This window comes from Mugil cephalus, chromosome 20, assembly GCF_022458985.1.
Source record: "Mugil cephalus isolate CIBA_MC_2020 chromosome 20, CIBA_Mcephalus_1.1, whole genome shotgun sequence".
NCBI classification, from domain to species: Eukaryota; Metazoa; Chordata; class Actinopteri; order Mugiliformes; family Mugilidae; genus Mugil; species Mugil cephalus.
Window position 1 is genome coordinate 12,439,375 of NC_061789.1, and position 21,215 is coordinate 12,460,589.

General features: G+C 42.2%; 1 protein-coding gene across 5 annotated transcripts in view; it reads right to left on the bottom strand.

Annotated features, from left to right (window-relative positions):
- Positions 1–21,215, bottom strand: part of LOC124998371 (potassium voltage-gated channel subfamily C member 1-like) — a 51,280-nt gene that overhangs the window by 6,795 nt on the left and 23,270 nt on the right. Inside the window, exons 4-5 of one of the 5 annotated variants that reach the window (XR_007111052.1) lie at positions 20,979–21,191; positions 397–4,870 (exon numbers count right to left, since the gene is read on the bottom strand). Coding sequence is in view for 3 of the 5 variants with exons in the window: in XM_047572721.1 (XP_047428677.1) it covers positions 7,057–7,208; positions 20,979–21,191 (365 nt within the window). In the remaining 2 variants the exon portion in view is untranslated. Of the gene's footprint in view, positions 1–396; positions 4,874–4,893; positions 7,209–16,747; positions 18,507–20,978; positions 21,192–21,215 lie in introns of those variants that run through there. The other 4 variants (XR_007111051.1, XM_047572721.1, XM_047572722.1 and 1 more) reach the window with 4 other exon arrangements.

Sequence of the window (21,215 nt, forward strand, 5' to 3'; positions counted from 1 at the left end):
TGTCCTGCAAATGTACGAACCAAACCTCGGCCAAGCAACGATGATATTAAACTTTTCTTTTTGCTTCATCCCACTTTTTTTTTTTTTTTTTTTGGGTAGTTTGCATTTTTGCCCAAATGACCAAACCGTGATTCGCCTGCACCTGCGCGGGATAGAACAAGCTGCAGGTAAGTGTAAGTGAAGGCTGTTTGACCCGGTTGTGGTATACATGAAGGCAACAACACGAAAGAAAAAAAAAAAAAATCATACAGAAAAACACACAGAGTGCGGCACACGACACAGAAACACACAGAACGGAAAAACAAAAAAAAATGTCACGCCGACACAGAACACACGGGAAGTAAAACACAACGAGTGGAGAGTGCACAGGAATAACAGCGAGGTACACATTCTTACATGGGGAAGCGATTTTCGGCTCTTTCTTTCTTTTCTCCTCCTCCACATCACCACACTTTTCTTTCTTGCCCAACTTTTTCTCTTCCATCTCCTCCCTCTGATGATGCTAGGTTGACAATCCACTCAGAAGACATCATTTGACAACACATTTCGTTTTCCCCTCTTCCCCCCTCCCCTCCTCCGGTCTACGACAAACCCCTCCAGTCCTTTTCAAACATTAAAGGCTTCTGGTGTATCGCAGGAACGTGAGATACAGTAACCGTGACGGGGGCGGGTTGGGGTTGGGGGGTGGGGGAGCAGAGAGATGATGGTACAACACAAGGAGAACACTGGGAGCATAGTTGGACAGTGACAACAAAACAGCATCTTTTCTTTTCTTTTTTTGAGGGAGGCAATATAACCAGAGCACATGGCATTCACAGGCACAGAAAGCAAAGAAAAGCTCAACTTTTCTTTTCTCGAGTCTCTCTGCTTTTTCATGAATTGGGTACATCATCGAGGAAAAACATGTGTGAAGACCAACAGGAGGAAAGACCGAGAAAGAAATACCTGAGTTGTGAAAGGATGAAAAGGAGAGAAACGTGGCCAACGAGGGGCAGAAGCTCAAGGACGTCGAATAAGTGGCCGAAATTGGACTGACTTGAATCTAATTGCAGTTTCTCTCTGGGAATTCAATGCAACTTCTTCAAAGACCTAGGTACGAATAGACCATTGAACCGTTTTGGAAATCTCTCCTCTTGGCAAAATTAGGGAGACACTGATGCTGCCCACCCGCCTGATTAAGTATGGATCGCCAACAAGGAGATCGGCTAACCAACGTTCATCTGTGTGGTTATTGTTCTCTGATGATTCTTCTGCAGCATGCACCACAATAAAGTCAATCCCAGGACGAGAACCACTTCATCATCATTTATATCAAACTGAGGCCAATGTCGTATGCTTCCACGGTGAACATCCGTAAACAAATTTTGTTAAATTTAATTAAATTATAACCAAAGGACATGGATGATTTGGTTTTAGGTAGAGGTGCCACAAAAAAGGAGCCCACTACTAAGTTGTCCCTGAGGCCACCTAGCAGGTTCACTTGTCATCAATTTGCTTTGAGGTTGCATTGAATCGTTGCAGAGGCATCCTGTCTTTTGGATTGGATCGGAGTATAAATGCAAGCAACGACAAACAGGGGCAGGACAGATGGAAACGGCGTGGACGGACGACGAACGAGAAGCCGGATGGGAACAACATACGGTGAAACTCTGACAAGGAGAGAGTCTCTCGTCCTTAGCGGAGGGGTCTAGAAAACCAGGGAGTAAGCTGGATTTTTCCTCGTTTCTTAAGAGTTAGTCGGCAATTCTTTATGCAAGCAGCTTGTGTGATAATCCTGGCGCTATCCCAGTTAGGTAGTGACTTAGCTGAGAAGTCCCTGACACAAATTTTTAAATTCATGTAATTTACTGTGTAGAAGAGGTGGCTGTTCCTCACTGTACCTTTTTTTTTTTTTCTCGCCCCCCCTCCCCTTTGACATCTTCTTTATGATTCTACCAACAAAAACGGGGTCAGAGGGAAATAGATGCCACAGACTGCTGTGATCACAGGAGTGGGCAAAAAGGTCCACTTGGAGAATGAGCCGAGTCAAGCCTTGAAATGTTTGGAAGCACATAGGGAGGGTCAAGCTCGGGCTCATCATTACTGTGTCTCTGGAGCAAAACGCTCACTCACATTATGGTTTTCTGTTTTTTTTTGTTGTTTTTTTTCTGTTTTCTGTTCTGGTGTTTTCATGTGCACGCATATATACATTATATATCTAATCAAATGACAAAGGACCTTGGGGGGCTTCTTTCAAAACAGTTCTCAATGAAAAGAGAGGCAAAAAGAGAAGAAGAAGAAGAAGAAAAAAAGCTTCGATTGTTACTATTTCTCCTATTATAAGTCTCAAGATTGATAAGAAAGCAGCCGTACAAGACCTATTAGCAAAAATAAACTTTCCCACCCTCACCCAAGCCCCTTTACAATACCTAAGTTGGCCTATTCGGACCATTAGCGTCATAGTATTTGGCATGCATAACGTTAACCCGTCCCACCTCTTCTTGCATTCAAAGAGGTGAATACACTCTTTTAGTAGTCTAAATGTTTAATATACATTCATTAAGCTTAAAATCTTATCAAACCTCCTCGTGTTATTAGTCATATCATTATCCTTATTGCTTGCAATGGAAACCCATGCAGATTCTTCTAAACGCAAACTTTACATATGTACATCAACGTGATAAATGGTGAGGCCCACTCAGGACGAGTGGAGGTCGGCGACGGAGAATAGGATGAGGAAGGAAGGAAATGGTAAGAAACAAGTACACAAAATTCAGTAGTGTGTGTGTGTGTGTGTGTGTGTGTGTGTGTGTATGTGTGTGCAAGGTGCCTGCTGGAAAGTGAGTTTGTAATTTGGTAATTTGAATTCTGAAAATCATCATCCATTCACACTCCTGGGTGAAAACTGAAAGCTGGTGCCCAGCTAGAAGTCGAGGCGAGACAGAAAACAATCGAACAGAGCCCTGCCCTAATCAGGGTCACAGAGATTCAAAGGAACAGTGTGATATTTTGGAAAGGAAAAAAAAAAAAAAAAAGCTCAGCTTCACTTTCTTGCCAAGAGCATAGTAAGGACTTTACGGAAATCTCTGTCTTGTTTAATCTGATGAACACTTGGGATATTATAAAACATGTTCGCATTTTTACAGTTTCAGCTAAAATACTGAGATTAAAAATTATGGTAGAGGGTACTTACGGGGATGCCAACTTTCTCCACTATTATACCTTTTCATTACACCAAAGTCCAAACCACATATTTTGGCTTTGGTTGACTGGTACACTACGTACTTCTCCAAGATTTAAAAAAAAAAAAAAAAAACGTCCTGTATATGTGGAAGGTTTTCCTTTATATTATTCTAATTTTACAAATTACATAATTACATTATTACACTTGCACTGGAAGCACGCTGGTATTTAGTCACCTGCCTTTTCACAGAATGGGCCTCATGCATTAATTTGTCTCGTTTCTTCTTACACAAAACGGTAAGAGGTGAACCAGGAAATCCTGAAAAGGATTCCTAGAAAGTACACTGACGCTGGCAGGATACTATTATAGTTACACGAGGGGGCCAGGATCATTCACGAGGTGCAGTCTGATATTATTCCAGACCAAAATTTAATACAGCTGATGGTTTCACGTCCCTTTAAAACCAGAAGCAGGTTGACCTTTTTTTTGACCCACTGGTTTAGCTGTTGGATATTACAATACCTTAAGATCTAATGCATGAGACCACCGGTTTGCCGACAGTGATTTTCACAGAACTCCACTGACTTCTATTCAAGCTTAACCGCCACAAGACTTTTCGTCCGGGAGAAAATTCCAGGCGACCCTGACCCACGCGGTGGCTAAAAAGCGCCGACTTCGCCTCCCACTAAATCTCGCTCCAATCTATATTTTAAAGTTGGCAAGCCCTGCTTCCGTTGGAGTCCTTGTTAAATAATGTGTTAATTAGTGAGTCTCTTGAGGCGGCGCGGCGGTGCACTATTTCCGGATTTGGACAGAATCAGGTCAGATATTAGCCGCTCCCTCCCGTCTTAAATCTAGGCTACGCTAATCACTTTCTAGCTATAGCTTCAAACACAGAGCCCAGAGATTCAAGCCTCGCTCTCAAGCAAGAAAGTGAATAAGCGATTTTTTTTTCTCTCCCCCCTAAAATTCCAAACTAAAATGTACAATTATATTCATATAGGTGCTCTCTCCTCCCGACACTCCCAGCTTGAATATAAAAAATAATACTTTTGCTGTTGTTTTTTTGTTCTCCGCCATTTTAAGCAGATCTAAAATGAATCAGAAGAGTCTAAGACCAGACGTTGGGGATTTCTCTCTTCTGACCGGTTCTTTTACTTTCATCTGGGAGAGAGTCGAGGCGAGAGCAAAGGTTTAGGGTGCAAAAAATCTAACCAATAGACATGTAATTACTGTCTACCACAATGAGTGAGCTCACCGTTACAGATCAACAGTCCAGTATGAAACCAAAAGAAGGGGAGCAATCGGTAAAAACAAAAGTACACTCTTTGACTGAAAGGTGACCGGAATCGTCCCTTTCAAAAGTCAAACCAAAAAGAAAATTTTCCAAGTTGACATTTGTGCATCTTAGTACAGAGGTAGATGCAGGTCTGGGTACTCAAACACACGCACGCATACAAACACATCCTCGTGCACACTCCTCAAGTGTAACAATACATTATATGTGAACACGCAGGTCCAACCGCCGCTGTCTCGTCTATCTACATTGCATATTTCTGTGTTTGTCCCTGTTGTTGCATTCTTTCTTTCTTTCTCTCTCTCTCTCTCTCTTTCTCTCTGTGTCTCTTCTTCCTGTGTGTGTGGGCGCTCATCATCCGCTCTTCTTCTCCCACGGGCTGTCCCTCCAGTAGCCGTTTGCATTGCCTCCTACTGAGCAGCCGCAGCCGAAAAAACAAAGAAGAGATGGACGGAGAGAAGAGGGAGGGCAGGGGTGGGGTGGGGGGTTGTGTTCAGGAGTAAAGAAGGGGCGAAAAACAGGGAAAGAAAAAGAAGCCAAAAAAGGGAGAAAACTAAAAATATTGCACTGGCCGCTGAGTCACACTGGAGTCAGTGCAAGTAGTAACACTGTTGGTGGTGGCGGTGGCGGTGGTGGTGGCGGTGGTGACGATGGAGGTGGTGGTGGTGGTGGAGGATGAACTCACACTTGAGGAAAACCATGCTTCTCGCCCTCAGGCTGAGCTGCAATGTCTGAAACCTTTCCAGATATACAAAGAAGGTTAATTCCACCGAGGCGTAAAGGAATAGCTTTTTGGAAGTGCCGACAACGCGGCTAGCCGTTTAGCCCGGCATAAAAACCTGAAGCAGGGAGTGTGGCAGGCAGTAGCAACTCCGAAACTTTTGTTTTTTTTCTGCACATTTCCCTCCAAACCCAGTTGTCACATCACATTTCAGCTTAAACCGACTTTCTTTTGGCCAGCCAGTCTCCGCCCTGCTTCCAGGTTTTATGCTAGGCTAGCTTTAGCAAGGAAGCAAATGAGCTTTCAGCTAGCCGCTACATTAAACGGGAGGTCAACGAAGAAGCGAGAAGCATCTTTTCTTCTCGGCCTGCAGCTCGAGCGCCCAGATGAGAGGAGACTGGAGGGTGAGGGGTGATGGTGGGTGCTACCGCTCCAGGTTATATGTCTGTGTTTTCCCCAAACTCCTCCGTGCATTTGAAATGATTTAACCGTTCCCCCAGCTCTACAGCGTTTCCTCTGACAGTGATTCCCAACCTTTCTTTTTTTTATGACACCTTAACAAACCTTAAAAAAAAAAATCGCACCCGCAACAGTAACTGAAATGATTCACTACGAGACTTTCGTAGCTGAGGTTGGAGAGGCTGTGAACTTTTCTTACCTCCAGAGCCAGGACTGTGAGACCCACTAAAGTAAAGATCTGCCCCCTGTTAAGCCTGGGTAAGAGCTTCTGTGTCCAACAACGTAAAAATCAATCAAATAAAAAATAAAAAAGTTTTTTGATTCTTTTGGGGTTTTTAACTGAATCTTTTCATCCTTATTATTATTGTTTTTTAATTTGTGTCCTCTTTTTGCTCCCAGTGTCCAACTGTTCAGCCAAAGTCTTAGTACCCAGACTCTAATATTTGCCTTACGGATGAAAAGGGACAACAATTTCTCTTAGATATTTTGTGTATATTCAGTAAATTTTGCTTCGTAATCAGATGGGGTAATAAATAGGGTAATAAATCCTCCACATAAATATGGACTTCAAGTACTCTCAAAAATAAAAGTATCCTATGTGTTTAACATGACCTGGTTTTGCCTGCACTTGAAAGGAAAATGTAAGAAGAAGCTTTCTAGTTACGTATTCTTCGACGGCTTTATTATAAGACGTATGTTCATTCTAATTAGTCTAATTAATCATCTACATGGCTTTTTATATATATATATTTATATTTATGTATATTTTTTTCTCTTTAAAGTGCAAAGGTGCTACAGTTTGGGAGATTGGCGTAAAAAATGCTTTTTCTGCCTACTCATTGGTATAAGTTCTTATTCTTGAGATTCTCATGAGTAAAAACATGCTAACATTATATGTTAGTGCCTAAGTGTATGTGTGTGCATTTGGGAGAAAGGAAAAAAAAATGCTCTTATTTTGTAGATACGCTTAATTGTCATTGCTGAAGCATCGAAGGGCAAGTGCAGTGAAAGTACAGACGGGAAGTAGCACAGGGAAAGCTCGACTCGACTATCCTACATGTCTCGACTAACCTACACTCTATCCCTGGAAGTAAGGCGGGTGTGTTCAACTATTTATTTTTTTTTTTTTAACACACCTGCTTCAGCATCTAGCTCGGGGTTAATCAGTAGGGTTTAGCTGGTGTGTGTGTTTTAAAATTTTAAATACAGCTCACTAGTGGCTCCAAGCACTCTAATTTCATTATCTATTCTATCAAGTAGAAAACATGAGGAATGGATGAAGGGTGGGAAAGCGGCAGAGATGAATCGACACTCCTTCCGTGCTTTTGTTTCTGTTTGCGTGTGTTCTTCAGAAAAAGAAAAAACAAAAAACAAAACAAAAAAAGAAGCTTTTATTGTCGATCTCTGCGGGCTACGCTATAAGATGGAAGGGATGGGTGAGTGGCATCGCCTGAGGCCAGGCGGCTCGAATGGCTCGAAGTTGGAGTTGGTGATCGGGGTGAGGCGCAGCGGGGCGCCCGTCATCCCCGAGATGTTGTTTAGGCTGCGTGACTTCTCATAACCTGTGGCTACGTGATGGCGACATGCACAAGTCAGAGAGCGGGGAGGTTAGGGTGGTCGTGAACCAGGATGGTATGGACGGATTAGCATGTTTTTCACGGTGTGCGACAATGTTTGGAGAGGCAAGTGTTCATGACGGAAAACGTTGCCATGGTATATTCATTGATGTTATGGTGTGGCAGCATGGCACGTCAAATGTGGCCAATACCATTTGTTACAGTCACAAGCATTTGTAAATCAAACAAGTTGACAAAAAGGTAAATAAGTCAAAAGAAAAAACCAGCCCAACCAGGTGTGATATCATAGACCAAAGGGAGAAGTTTTCAAAGAAGATAGACAGACGGATGTACAGAGGAACAGACAGATGGACAGACAGACATAGACAGACAGAGACAAGACAAAACAGGAATATGGGTTACGAAAATCAGACATCAGTTGCCACAATATGCCTTAGACACCAGAGGTGGCGCTCTGCAGCACCACCGTGAATTGCATAAGGGAGGGAGGGTGCACAGGTGCAGTGGATGTACACATGGGCCTTTGGTCGGAGGACGTCCCGTTAAAGAATTTTATAATCTGTGGGCTACGTCCACTTGTTACATGCTTTGTCATCTTCATCGAGGGAGTAAACATGTTTCAACGCATATTCAGCAAATTTGCAGTCCTGTCTGACCGCAACTGTGTGGATGGTACCAAACTAACATACTCACAACATGCAGATGTTTAGTGTTCACCAGTTTAACGTGGACTAAGATTTGGCTCAAACGTAATAAGCTGCAGCATTTTTCTGTGGCTTGTTGTGCTGCCTGGTGGACGAATGTTAATGGCACCATTGTTTCTAATATACCTTAGATAAGATATCTATGAGACACTGAGACACAAAATACTGATCTGGTCAACTGACTGGTGTAGACATACAACGGCCAAAGAAAGACTAGTACCCGAACAAATGTCCAAGTGTTTAAGTTGGAGGAACCCCCACTGCTGTGACTAGCTTGGAGGCTAGGCTATATACACCGAGGCATAACATTGTGACCACCTTACTAATATTGTATAGGTCTCCTTTGTGCCTCTAAAACAGTTGACTCATAAGAGAATGGACGTAGGCCTCATTAGTGTGTCAACAGGATGTCAGTGAGAGAGGGAGTTATTTATTTCACCTGTCAGTGGTCATAATGTTGTGACTGATTGGTGAAAAATCAATTGCAGTTGCTTGATTTGACCAAATTACATTTAGTTAAGTTCCTGAACTATGTGCTGTACGTCCCATTTTAACACAGCCATAGCATAAATATAATTTTTCTAGCGCTACACAGAGGTGACCTTGTCTGTGAGTCTTTTCCACCTCACTGTTTTCTATAGTTTTCAACTTGGATTTTGATCCAGATGTGTGACAGAGGTATTTTTATACATTATTTCTGCAAAGACACAGATGAAGATCTGGAACATTTGCAAACTCCTTTGTATTCCTTGGCATTTCTTGGTCGTGTAATGGTCACCAGCGTCTTCCCAAATCCCTACCTGCTAATTTTGGGTACATGTTTAGTAGTTTTTGCCCCGTCCACTCATCCCCACAGCTCAGTTTGGCTTCTAAATGCCGACACTTTAACTGAAGAGTTGAAAAGTTGATGTGACGAAACTGATTCATTGAGTGAGTTCGAGATGTCACCCTGTGGTGTGTTTCCATTGTTTACTTTGCTCAGAGACAATGGCCAGGTTTGACCATGTTGTCTGACAACCCGGTACTAGGGCACCTACCCTCTACAGCAGGGCTGTCAAACTTTAGTTCAGGGGCCAAATACAATACAATTTTCTCAAGGGACCAATAGCATAATAGCGTAATAACCTATAAATAATAACTCAAAATCTTTCCCTTTTAGTGTTTTAGTGCAAAGAAGTGCAAGTGAACATGTTTACATTTAATGAACTAACCTTTTACAAAACAACCTTAGATTATTTGGGCGCATTGCTTCCATCTACAGTTTAGTTCTGGTACACAGTGGTGCATTATGTCCACTACTATTACTAAAACAGTTCGCCCCCTAATGGGAAGAATAGGAATTGCAGTTATTTCTATTGAAAAACTGCAGTTGAAGTCTTCCATGTAATTTTCGCACGTTACAAATTCATCCCGCAGAATCGATTGGTCCCTCTAGTCGGCTGGTTTTGGTTTTATATATACATATTATTATGGACTCAAGTTTAAGTACACAGAAGCGTAAGAAAAAAGTTGTGTGTGCTTGTATGCATTTTAAGAAGCATCTGTAACATCTGCTACATAGGACCTATGTACCTAGCTATGTAACCTGTATAAACTGGGAGCTAAAGGTTTACCCCACTGGTGCTCAGGTTGGTCAGGCCCTGTCCTCATTCATCCCTAGGTTGGTCACTATACTCTTTACAGTGTACAAAGTAAAGTAATGTGTAAGTAAATTGTCTCTGGTTACCATGGAAATTTCTCAACACACAACAGATGATCATAAGGATCATACCTAACCTGCTGTCCTTAGCTTCAGTCTCATCGTTTAAAGTGTCCAGACAGAAAAGTCTCTCCTCTCCAACAACTCAATCAGAAATAGTAACGACCACCAGTTTTACACTTTCATATTGCACAGCTCCTAACCGCTTCTTAACATCTCACATGCTGGGAGACCGGGAAATATACCATCTCTTAACCGTTCCCTCGTGCCAATGGCCTCAAAACAATCAGATCTCTACACACATAGACCTTTATGAACGAGATGTCCAGTTACCAGGGCTCATCCCGGTTTCGTTTTTATCATTAAAACACATTGCATTGCGAACGCTCTCGTAACCTTAAACACAACGCTACGTACAAGCAGCTCAGGCACATTTTAACTACACTGTCTGCACTGTCTGATATAATATGTACATATTCACCTGATGGAAAAACAAACAATGGGAGTTAAAGAGATGACGAAGAGTCGTTCATAAGTAGATCCTCCTTGGTTTCAGAGTGGTCGGTCTGCGTGCCTGTGTTGTGCTGTTAACACAACACTGCATGTATGTACACAAGCAGCCATTTACACTTGTAGTAAATGATCATATATACACACACACACACAGAGGGAGAGAGAGAGAAAGTGACAGAGAGAGTTGTGTACTGTCGTGATGTTGAGTTTTGGACTTTCCTACAGTAACTAGTGCTTCCTGCTTCTGTCTGCGTTCCCTCTGCTGTGATTGTTTGCTCCTCCCATGTTCTCACCTGTGTCGTGTTCCCTCATTAATTCTCCTCAGTTTTGACTACTTCATTATTTCATCCAGTCTTCCTTCCTTGTTTGTGTCCCAAAACCGGATCCTATTATCCTTGTGACATCCTAACCCTTAACCCTAACCCTACAGAGTGTAACATACAGCATCAGTTTGGAAAGACAACAGTTTTGCGCTACAGTACATTGCCATGGTGCTGTCTTTCGTGAAGTGAGCTGTCATAAAAGGGAATCTGTGAAAAAGGAACGCCATTAGATGCTGTGTATGATATTGACGTCTCCATGCTTCACGTACGGACAGCATGTTTATCCTTAAGGCTGTGCAGAATGAGACTCTGTGCTTCTACTGGTCAGTGTCACCGAACTCGCAACGGAAGGTGAAGCGATGTCACTTGAGGCTCTTCAACCAATTTGATCCGGGAAAATAATCTGCAGATTGAAAATACTGTACGGCATAATACAAAATGCTCTATTTAAGAACGTATTACAACAATGCATTCATAATGTCACATTACACAACGGCCTCTTAGATGGATAACTATCCATGGGTGAGACGAAATGCTGGAGTTTTGTTCAGTGCAGTCAAGCCATAATCCCTGCAAGCCCATGAGCCTGCAGCTATTAAAATAAGCCATCTCGATAGTTTAGGGAAGCCATGGCCATCGGTGAGAGTGCCGCCAGAGCATGATTTAAACATTTCTGGTTGATTGTCTTCAAAGCCAAATCAAGAAGCTAATCTTGGTAAAAAAAACAAATAAAAAAAAAAAAGCAGCGTATTTGTTAGCAGCGCTGTGGTGACTTGTACATACCTCAAACCAGTCAGACTTTAGTAACACAGTGCAGGGGGTAAGACTGAGGATAGCCTGAGGATCGAATGGATACGGGGATGTTAGAATTGGTTATTGTGAGGATGTGAAGGAGGAGGAGGAGGAGAGGAAAGGCAAAGGGTGGAGGAAAGTGTGGATGAATGGAAAAGTGAGACGAATGTACACCAAAGAAATAAAAGATTCACTCACAAAATGTGGTTACACACGAATAAAAACCATGGGAATGATTTGTATCTCTTGCACGCACAATAGCAACGTCCACCAAACTGGGGCTGGCTGACCACCATGTACTGCAGGTAATACACTTAGCATGGATAACTTATCCTATTAAAGCCTCCCTGCCTCTTCATCGTGCACCCCCCCATGACAACATTTACATCAGTTTTGACATTTGGCAATGAAGATTAATGACTATGATGATCCGCAGCTTTCAGCATTTTCCCCGTCTCCCAACTCAAGTTTTACACCTGAGCTTCCAGATTCATTTTCAGCAAAGCAATGCAATGCATTTCAGCTTTTCTGCTAATTCATTTAGTCACCGGACATCAGCCTCTAACTATATATATGCTGGTATTACAGTTCACCCTTGAGCGTTTGACCTTTCAACAAAATCTCTCTACATCTCATTATTTTCCCTGTCTTTTGGTACCGACGGCAGCCTCCAAACCTGCCAGAATGAACAGATTTCAGCAAAGCAATCAATTCATTTCAGCCGTTCCAGCTGATTCAGCTTGGATTTCAGCACTTCCAGCCATGCAGGGCAAAATGAATCATTCAGCAGTCAAAAAGCATTTTCTCCAGGAATCCATTTTCTAATTTGTGTCAATCTTTGATCTTAGCCTTTATTTAAAAAGTGTTAATAGTAGTCACATTTTTAAGACACTTTTTTTGTTTTTTATCCAGTTTGTCTTTGCGCTTGTTTTGTCGCTGCTGATGATTTAAGTTGACATTAAAAATATATATGGTTCATCACACACTGTTTAAACCAAATAAACTATGGTTTAGATCATAGGTCTTCAACAGGGGGTCCCCACTTAATCTCTCCATTAGTTTGGAGGTCCTTGGCCTGAAAAACATTGAAGACCCCTGGTTTAGATATTGTCACAGTCAGATCCTTTAAGTGAAAAAGCTGCCACCCCAGTAAACACATGTTAGACTACCTGAAAAGCATACGGAACATACGGAGCATACTCGTTTGAAGCATACGAAAGTCGTATCTGGCCCTTTTTGTTTCTTTAGTCCTAACTGATTGAACAAAAAGACCCATACAGTACACCAGTGAGTGAAAGGAGTATAATAACATCATTATCTTGCGAGAGTCGTGTCAAGGTGCGAGATAAACAGAATTCGATGGCGACAGTCCTTGTCCATGGTCGCACAATTGGGCAGGCGGAAAGGCCTACGTCATTGTGGCCGGAGGATTCGTTGGAGCAGGCTTGTGTGTTACTCTGGGTAAGCAGAGGTGAGTACTTACTGACTGTAGTTTGAGGAGGGAGGGGGGTGCAAACCGTGAACTGGCATCCAAAGCAGCTCCACCTCGCAACAGGAACGACCTAAAGAATCTACCACTAACGTCTCGGTGCCGGGCACCACAGGGCACCTTCGGAAGTCCCCGTAGAGTGCAGGCCCTTGGGGTTTGCATCTATTTTAACAGCATGCAAAGAACAACAGCAAATGAGGCAGGTGGGCGTTATGTCAGTGATAGTCTAATAAAATAGGAAACTTGAGTAATGCACCATTTGACATGTAGAAAACTGTTCATGTTCTTCTGAAATTCAGTTTCCACATTAGCAAATTGCAAGTAAGTTTTGAACGACTGATTCGGTTTTCATTCAACCGTTCATAGCTATGTTTTTGGGATTGGTAGATCTCGGTTAAGCTCATCCGTTCCTCAGCCCTGACCAACATTCTTTGGATACGAGAGCCGTGCACTTTCTCTACCCACCACCCGCCACAACCACCTCCTGCCAACTTTGATGCGGTTCTTTGTGTTGACTGTGCGTTTAAATATCTTTTGCATGCTTCTTTTGTAATGCTTTGGCAACTCTGTACGTACAGGTTTCTAAATGCGCCGTAATTAAAATAAAGAAAACTAACATTGGTATCCATTGAGTAAATGAAAAAACGAGGTGCGTGAGAGTTGCTTTTTCATGGATCTTTTTTTTTTATTACATTATCATCATTTGTCCTTTTCATGCCTCGGTCTTTCCAAAACATAAGTAGTAATTTGCGGTCCTGCTCTTTTCCAAGCTTACATAAAAAAAGGAACAAGAGGCGGAGGAACCAGAAAAAGAGCAAGTTGCAACAAAGCAGAACGGAGCATTGCAATGCAGTCCTTACAGAATGCCTTCAGAACGTCTTTCTTTCTTCCCACCCATCGCAGCCACAGATCAGACAGTGTAGGATTATGGTGACACTGGTGACATTGAGGTCTATAATTAATCTCATCCGAGTACAGCGCGATCTGCGGTACTGTCAGCGAGGGAGACGGAGAGAGAGAGTGGGAGGAAGGAAAGAGGAGTATCGTAGAGGAATTGGAAAAGAGCCCTGGTCGCACTTTGAGAGCAAAAGCCATTTTGAAATGTTCGTCACTGTATATTCCTGAGCTGTGCTCATCTCGACCGGCTGCAACTTAAGAAAAAGATAAATAAAGTGCAGAATTTTTCCGGGAGGTACTTGGCTAATCCAAAGGGGATATAGGAAGCTCATAGGCCATCACAGCAGAGCAAAGAGTGCGGGCGCTAGGCAAGATAGCCCTTCGAAGTTTTTCTAGTACTCAGCTCAATGTGTGTGTGTCTGTGTTTTTAAGATTTGAATTTTACCTAACTTTCTTTCCTCCTACCTGTACAACCCTATTTTTTGAAGAAAACAAGAAACAAACTGAAATTAATCTACTTATTTTTTTTGTTGTTGTTGTTTGTTTGTTTTTAGCTAGCTAGGTAGTCAGTGTCTCAGAAAGGATGTGACGGAACAATGTGAAGTTTTGTAAGTCAGATGCTTAAAATAAATCTTAGGGAAAATCCAATCAGTGGTGGAAAGAATCTCTGTGTGAGCTGTGAAAACTGACCTGAGCTCAGTTCCAGTGGAGAGGACAGAGGAAACCAACCAACCAATCAGTGACCAGCTAAATCTGGCTTGGCAGGGCAAGAAGCCGACCAATGTGCAGCAGCCACATTCACTCTGGCACCCATCCCAAAGCTAGGACGCTCAATTCAACCCTCCCTCATGTGCTCTTTTTGTTACGCGTTGGTGTAAAATATGAATCAAATGGCTTTTGATTGCCAATTGTGCCTAATTTGAGTGATCTCTCTCTGGAATTTGGAAAATCGAAATCAGTTAAATCATACAGCGAACAAAACGTGATTGTGGGAGTTAGGTTTGTGGCGCTCTCCCCCCTGTCTGTAAGTACCAGAGTGAGAAGAGACTGGGTGAGAAGAGGAGATGGAGGAGGAAGAGGAGGAGCAGGAGGAGGGGAAGATAGCTACACACAGAGTACAAACAGAAAAGGACAGACGAACAGACATAAAAAAAATAAAATAAAAACAGAAAAAAATAGAGAAACAGACAAACATACAAATGGATAGTGTAACACAGACCAACAAGATCCAACGTACATACGCATGACCTCACACAACCTGCGAAAGAGACAGTAACACAACAAACAACAAAATAACAACAGCCTGCGTCAGACATGGCCCTACACTGTGAACTTTAACCTTTAGAGCCACTGACTCGTCTTCCCCGGTGGTTACAACGTACCATGGGAGTAAAGAGGGAAGGCATATGTTTTTCACACAAACACAGTTCAGCCAGTAAAGAGTGCAGAGAGTCGTGCATTTGGTCCCACAGTCATGCTCACAGGCTCAGGCGGTGTGTGTTCATTTGGTTAAATGTGCTGGGGTTTTGGAACTACATCCTCTGATTCCTGTGCTAGCTCCTTTACCATAGGTCAGTATATTAGATCTGTACATACTATACTATGGAATCATATTTTTGCCATAATCCTGAGGATGAAGTTAGATATTTGTTGCAAGGACTTTGTTGAGAATCTGTAAGAGCTGAGACCAGTTTCATAAAATATTGATATTGGGAGCAAATACTGACAAAATTCAGACAAAATTAAATATCGGCCTGATGGACAAACCAATCCAGTTGTTTTAAATATGAAATAAGAAGCATTCTTTCTATAGTGTGAATTTATTATTCATTATTTATTAAACTGTGTACCACCGATGAGTATATTTAGTTTAGCGATTTATTCTAATAAACCTTCAAGTTAATACTTTCAGTTCAAAGTTACTTTCTTTTCAATTCAGTTTAATTCAATTCAATAAGTCAATTTTATATAGCACAATTGTCTCAAGATAATTTACAGAATGTGAAATGCCAGCAGAGAGCCAACAAAGAGAAGCCAAAATTTTATTTTGGGACATGTGGAGGGTTTGATTTACAGTAGCCCTGCCTAAAAATAACTAGTTTTTCAGAATTACTTTGAGACAGGATGTCCTGTAATAACACTGCATGGGTGAAAGGGAGCAGGCTTTTTTTGAGGTTCATCTACTAGAGGCCAAGGTAATGTCAACCAAAGTGCCTTTATGATGAGATAGTGTTTCTGAGGTGAATAGGGCCAAATACAGTGACTAACTAATAACGTTTTGTATAAGTTTAGAAGTAGAAGGCTGTGTGTAGCTGTAGAAGCATATGTAAATGTTTCCTAATAATATTACCCAAGGAAAAAGCATAACATCTGGGGGAAAAAAACAAACAACAAAAAACGGCTCTAGTACAGAACCTTGTGGAACTCCACTTACTTTAGTGTATGTATAAGGATCATAACCGATCTGATCAAATTGAAGTCTATCTGACAAACTACATTTAGCCTTGCACATTTCCCTTCATCACATTTGCACATTCCTGACTTTGTGGTAAAATAAAATAAGTGGTGTTGTATACAGCTTCAGGATAAATGGAAATAGAAATAAGTAAATGAAAAGACTGTCGTTAACTTTCACCAGTGCTGTGTCTGTGTTATGGCGTACTGTCCTGAAATTCTCCAAAGAAACCTCACAACCTCACACAATTGACTGCGGTGGAATGGCTACACTATACAGACATGGCCACTCAGAATTAAGCTGTAGACTGAATTACCCACAAGGGATAAATAAAGTTTTCTGAACTGAACTGAATTATTGCCAACAGCCAGAAGCCTTCTGGCTACCACCTGCTTGCCAACCAGTTCCCAACAACCCCCTTAAACTGGGCTTGTTACTAGATTTTACTGGCCATTTATTCAATTTTAGGGTGTCATCAAGAGATGGGGGTTGGCGAAGTTAGAGTTAGGGTTTGAAGTTATTCGCATTGGGGCTGTTAGAGATGTTGCCCGTTCAGTGTAGACAAAAAGTAGGGTAAAACGTTAATAATGCGTTTGGGCACTCTCTCAATTTCTCACAGTAAATGATCTCTCTTTGGCAGAAAGATCACACTTCCCATTGGAAGTGGAAACATAGGAGATATTTGGAGAGAAAAGAAACCGAAAGCAGATGAAAGCCCCATAAATCTGTAATGCTTTCAGTTTTCACACAACAGCACATGTGTAAACACTCGGGACATCTTTGTCTTTATTTTCCTTCATTATATTATTTTAGTTTGAGTTATAATCTGCCTCATCTTAGTGCTGCACTTGACACTGTTGATCACTGTTGGGGGAAATTATCAGAAGAGGTGATTTCTCCCTTTTTCAGCTTCTCTTCACTTGTTCGTTGTAAAATCCAGAGCAGAATCTGACATTTTTATGCATTATTATGACATGTCATTAACTCAGTGCCTGTCCTCATCACTGCAGCTGCATGTTTCTGATATGCAGAAATGCATGTTACTCATCTATAGCAATGGTCCCACCAGCCTACTCAATGTTAATTACTTATAGTTATCAGTTCCTACCTAAGTGCATAAGCCTGGGATCTGTGTATTATGCCTGATACCTTTAAGCGCCTTGGGGACTTAAGGAAATTCAAGTTCTTCTTGATACATTCATAAATCATGCCACCTCACCCACCTGTAATGTAACTATTATTGTCACTGACATAGTTTTACGCATCTGTGCTCTTGTTTATTCTTATAATAAGCAGACTGTCTACCCTGTAGCTTTAGTACGACGAATATTTTGAACGCTGCCTCCTTCCATTTGTTTTATGCACCGTCAACCTCTCATGTATCGTGCATCACCTGGTATAATGTGTCCTTCTTGGCTGGGATCTGCTCAAGTTGTTCCCTTTATTCGAGTTTTTCGTTGCCACCATCACATTTGTACCTTCGGACCCTATGTTATGTATGTTATTGATGATAGAGTGACGTGAACTGTCATAATTGTCATGACTACAGTAACGTATTCTTCTTCTTCTTATTATTATTTTTAGGTTGTCCAAATGGATCACTAAAAGCTTCCAAACCAAGTTAATCCAAAACATTGAAGCTGATATTTGTCCAATTTTAGCTTCTTTTCATGGGCTCCCTTTAAATTGAATCGAATCGAACTGAATCTAATTGAATCGACCAAATGAGTTCTGACATAAACTAATCTAATTCAGTCTACTTAAATCCAGTCCAGTCTAATTTAACCTAACCTAAAATGAATTCAATTTAGTTTTAGGTTCAGGTTTAATCTAAGCTAATGTATTGTTTACACAGCCAGTTGACCAGTTCAGTACAGCTGAGTCGAGATCGTGTTATTGATTATAATTAATGAGTCGAAGAGTCACATCTGTGGTGCTGTAGCAGAGGACCCTCCAGCAGAAAGTCGCATTACTGGACTCGGGGTCTGCTGCATGTATGGGTGCCTATTCTGATATATTTTTTTGTATGTTCTTGGTTTTATTAAGTTGTGGGGTAATTTTTTTCTGGGGTTAAAACCAGTTAATAATTGGTTTTAGGGTAAATATGACAATTGCGTTGGGGTTGGGCACGTATTTCAGATGGTTAGGGTAAGGAGGAGGCTAGGGAACACGGTATGTCATCGGAAAGAAACACCAGTTTGTGTCTATTTGTGTGAGAGTCAGGGGAAATGTTGTATGTGGAGTGTGTAGTGTAGTGTGAAAGAGGTTAAAGGTCAGGGGTTTTGGATGGATGATGGATGATGGATGGCTGGATGGTTGGTTGGTTGGTTGAGGATGGGGGATGGGGGATGGGGGAGGACGTCGCTTTGCACTTTGCTAATGAGACAGGGGGATATACAAGCATGGATAGAGCGAGGCTAAGTAAAAGCAAGTGGAATGTCAGGAGGCGAACGAAAAGCAGACACGAGCAGAAGTAGGAAAGAATGGAGTGTGGGGGAGAGAGTGAAAAAGAATGAAAAGTTAATGAGCTGCAGAGTAGAAAAGCGAAAAATAGCGCACTATTCTAGAGCGGCAGAGCTAGGAAGAGACCGACCGATGCAGAAGCCTGATGTGGCGACTGAGGACACGGAGACAGTCATCTTGAAACAAGTCAGATCAGATCAGATTTTTCTTTTTTTTTACTGCACATTTACACATGGATCGCTTCATTTCAAAACAACATGGTCAAACATAGACGTAAATGTGCTTCAGTTTGATACCACAGTGCTGAATGACTTTCTATATCTTTCTTACTGTCAACAAATCCCATGAAAAGATGAAAACAATCCAAAAACTATATAAATCAATGATTTGCATTACCACATAAACACAACCGTTTAGATGGAGTCGAACACGTCAAGAGTCCTGCCCTAATCCCCCTTCATGTTGAAACAGAAGCTGATGACTCAACTGCATTCTCATTTTGAAGGATGTCGTTTGTGGTGCTGTTAAACTGGATTGAATAAAAAGCACAAGTATTTCTGTTTTTATCCAGTAAAGCCTAAAGAACATGTTGTCTTATGTGGGCTTGTAGGCTTTTTTATGTTAAGGTTGGCCCATTTCACTGGGAGAAACACTTTCTAAATGCGAATGAACTTTGAACTGCTGAAAAACTAATTAAGAAAAATCGCTACACGGCACAAACTTTGAGTCCAACCACTTTTTAGTCCATGAAACAATGGGGACAGTGGTTGTCGTTCCTAAACCCTTTCTCCAATTTGGATGCGAACACTCTCGAATTCAAGAGGCACCTCATTCGTTATAGGCTGACATGATTAAATCTCACTTATGAGTGAGGATGAATAAGACGAGGATACCCTAGGCCGAGGGATGACGTCTCTGTCTGGGCCAGAGTCAACTAAAAACAGCCCTTAAGTGCACACTGTGTGAGTGGTCCTGAGGAATAAAACCATCTAAAGTGTAAAACTCTGAAGAAAGTCCTGAGACTTTGGTGCCTTGGGACAGGGCTATGGTCGAGGCTGACAGTCCTGAGATCCTGTTTTGTCTAGCAGTATGAAACTGTCAAATCAGTGCTTATCTAAAGTAGGAGTAAGCCTAAATGTGGACAGGTCCTGCAAGGCAAAAAGCCACCTCCAAACTGAGGAACCCTGAGGCTTAACACAGGTTCACTATTTTTGTAATTTACGCTTACCTTGATCTAAACGTTGAATCCTAAGACTTCTCTGGGCCACTGGCTACTTCTTACTCAACTCTTGCCATTTACTGAGCCAAAAATATTAACTTTAGACCTTAAGTATATAACATCTGGGACAAGATTTGATCTTCTAGAGTCATCCCTCCGAGCAAAACTCCTGCTGAGTCCAGAGAAGGTCTGACCTCAAGCTCATGAAACACATCTTGTCCGGTGTCTGATCGCTCTGGTTTCCATCTTTCTGCCTTTACTTTACCTACCCTACATACCTTGGGGTTCAGCTGGCTGACTTCTGCTGCTCCACCCATGGAAGGCTTTGAACCGGGACAGGTGCTGCTAGCATGATGCTCAGAATTTAAACAAATATGGATAACTTCCTCAAGCAGTAATTTTGTCTTCACACATAGTCTGTGCTCAAGGAAAAAAAAAGTAATATCTCACTGCCACCAGTTCATGAAGTTATTTACTCCAGTCCACTTTTTTTTTTTTTTAATGGGATTTGTTGAAAGTAAAACAAAAGAACGGTGGGAGCACCCTCGTCCGTATCTCAAAACCTCTGTGCATCAAAAATGACACGTGACAGCAAATAGGACAGGGACATTTTAAAATTGACACAGTTCAGCTGTTTAATCACGAGGCACTTTAGCGTGGAGAAATGTGTCACGGCCGGCCAGCGTCGTCCTTCGAGAAATGTCCCGCGTTACCTGCGTGCGTTTGAGCACAGGACGTCCAGCACAATCGATGTCAGTGCAGATGACGGCGCTGCAGCGCCCTCTGCAGCACAGATGGAGGATAAATGCATGGAGGGGGGAGGGGGCTCCTTCAACTACAGCTACGTGGTTCAAGAGTATGAATGACCGGGATCGTTTGATCGGTGACACTTGATGCACATGTACGTTACACTTCATGTGCCACGGGGCAGACTTTTTGTGCTTAAAACAAAGTATGGCAGTGACAGGTAATATGAGGGGCAGTGAATTTGTGTTGATAGCCCTGGACACAATGAATGCACCTGTGTTTAGGATGATTTTTGACACCTTTAAAGTGGATGTTCATATAGTTAACTTAAGCACTCTTAATATTTTGTGTGCATTGAGGTGCGCAGTACACAGAGTACAAATGAGTGCATATCCATAAAGACCATGCAAGCACTCTCCTCCCCCCACTCCACCTCCTGATCCCCGCTCCGCCTTCCTACCTTTTCGAACATTCCCATCCGTTGTGCGCTGGAACTCCCCTGCGCTCAGCAGGAAGCAGGCCCGGTCATGAGGGTAGCGCTCGCGGCTGGTGGTGGAGCCGAGGCCCCCTGTGGCTGGGCTGCGCTCGTCCCCGAGGACCTGGTCGATGGTCGGGCAGTCCTCGTTGGCCAGGGCCGCCGCGTTGGCTGCCGCATCGCCATTTGGTTTGGAGTCTAGAAAAGGACGAGGGCAGAGAC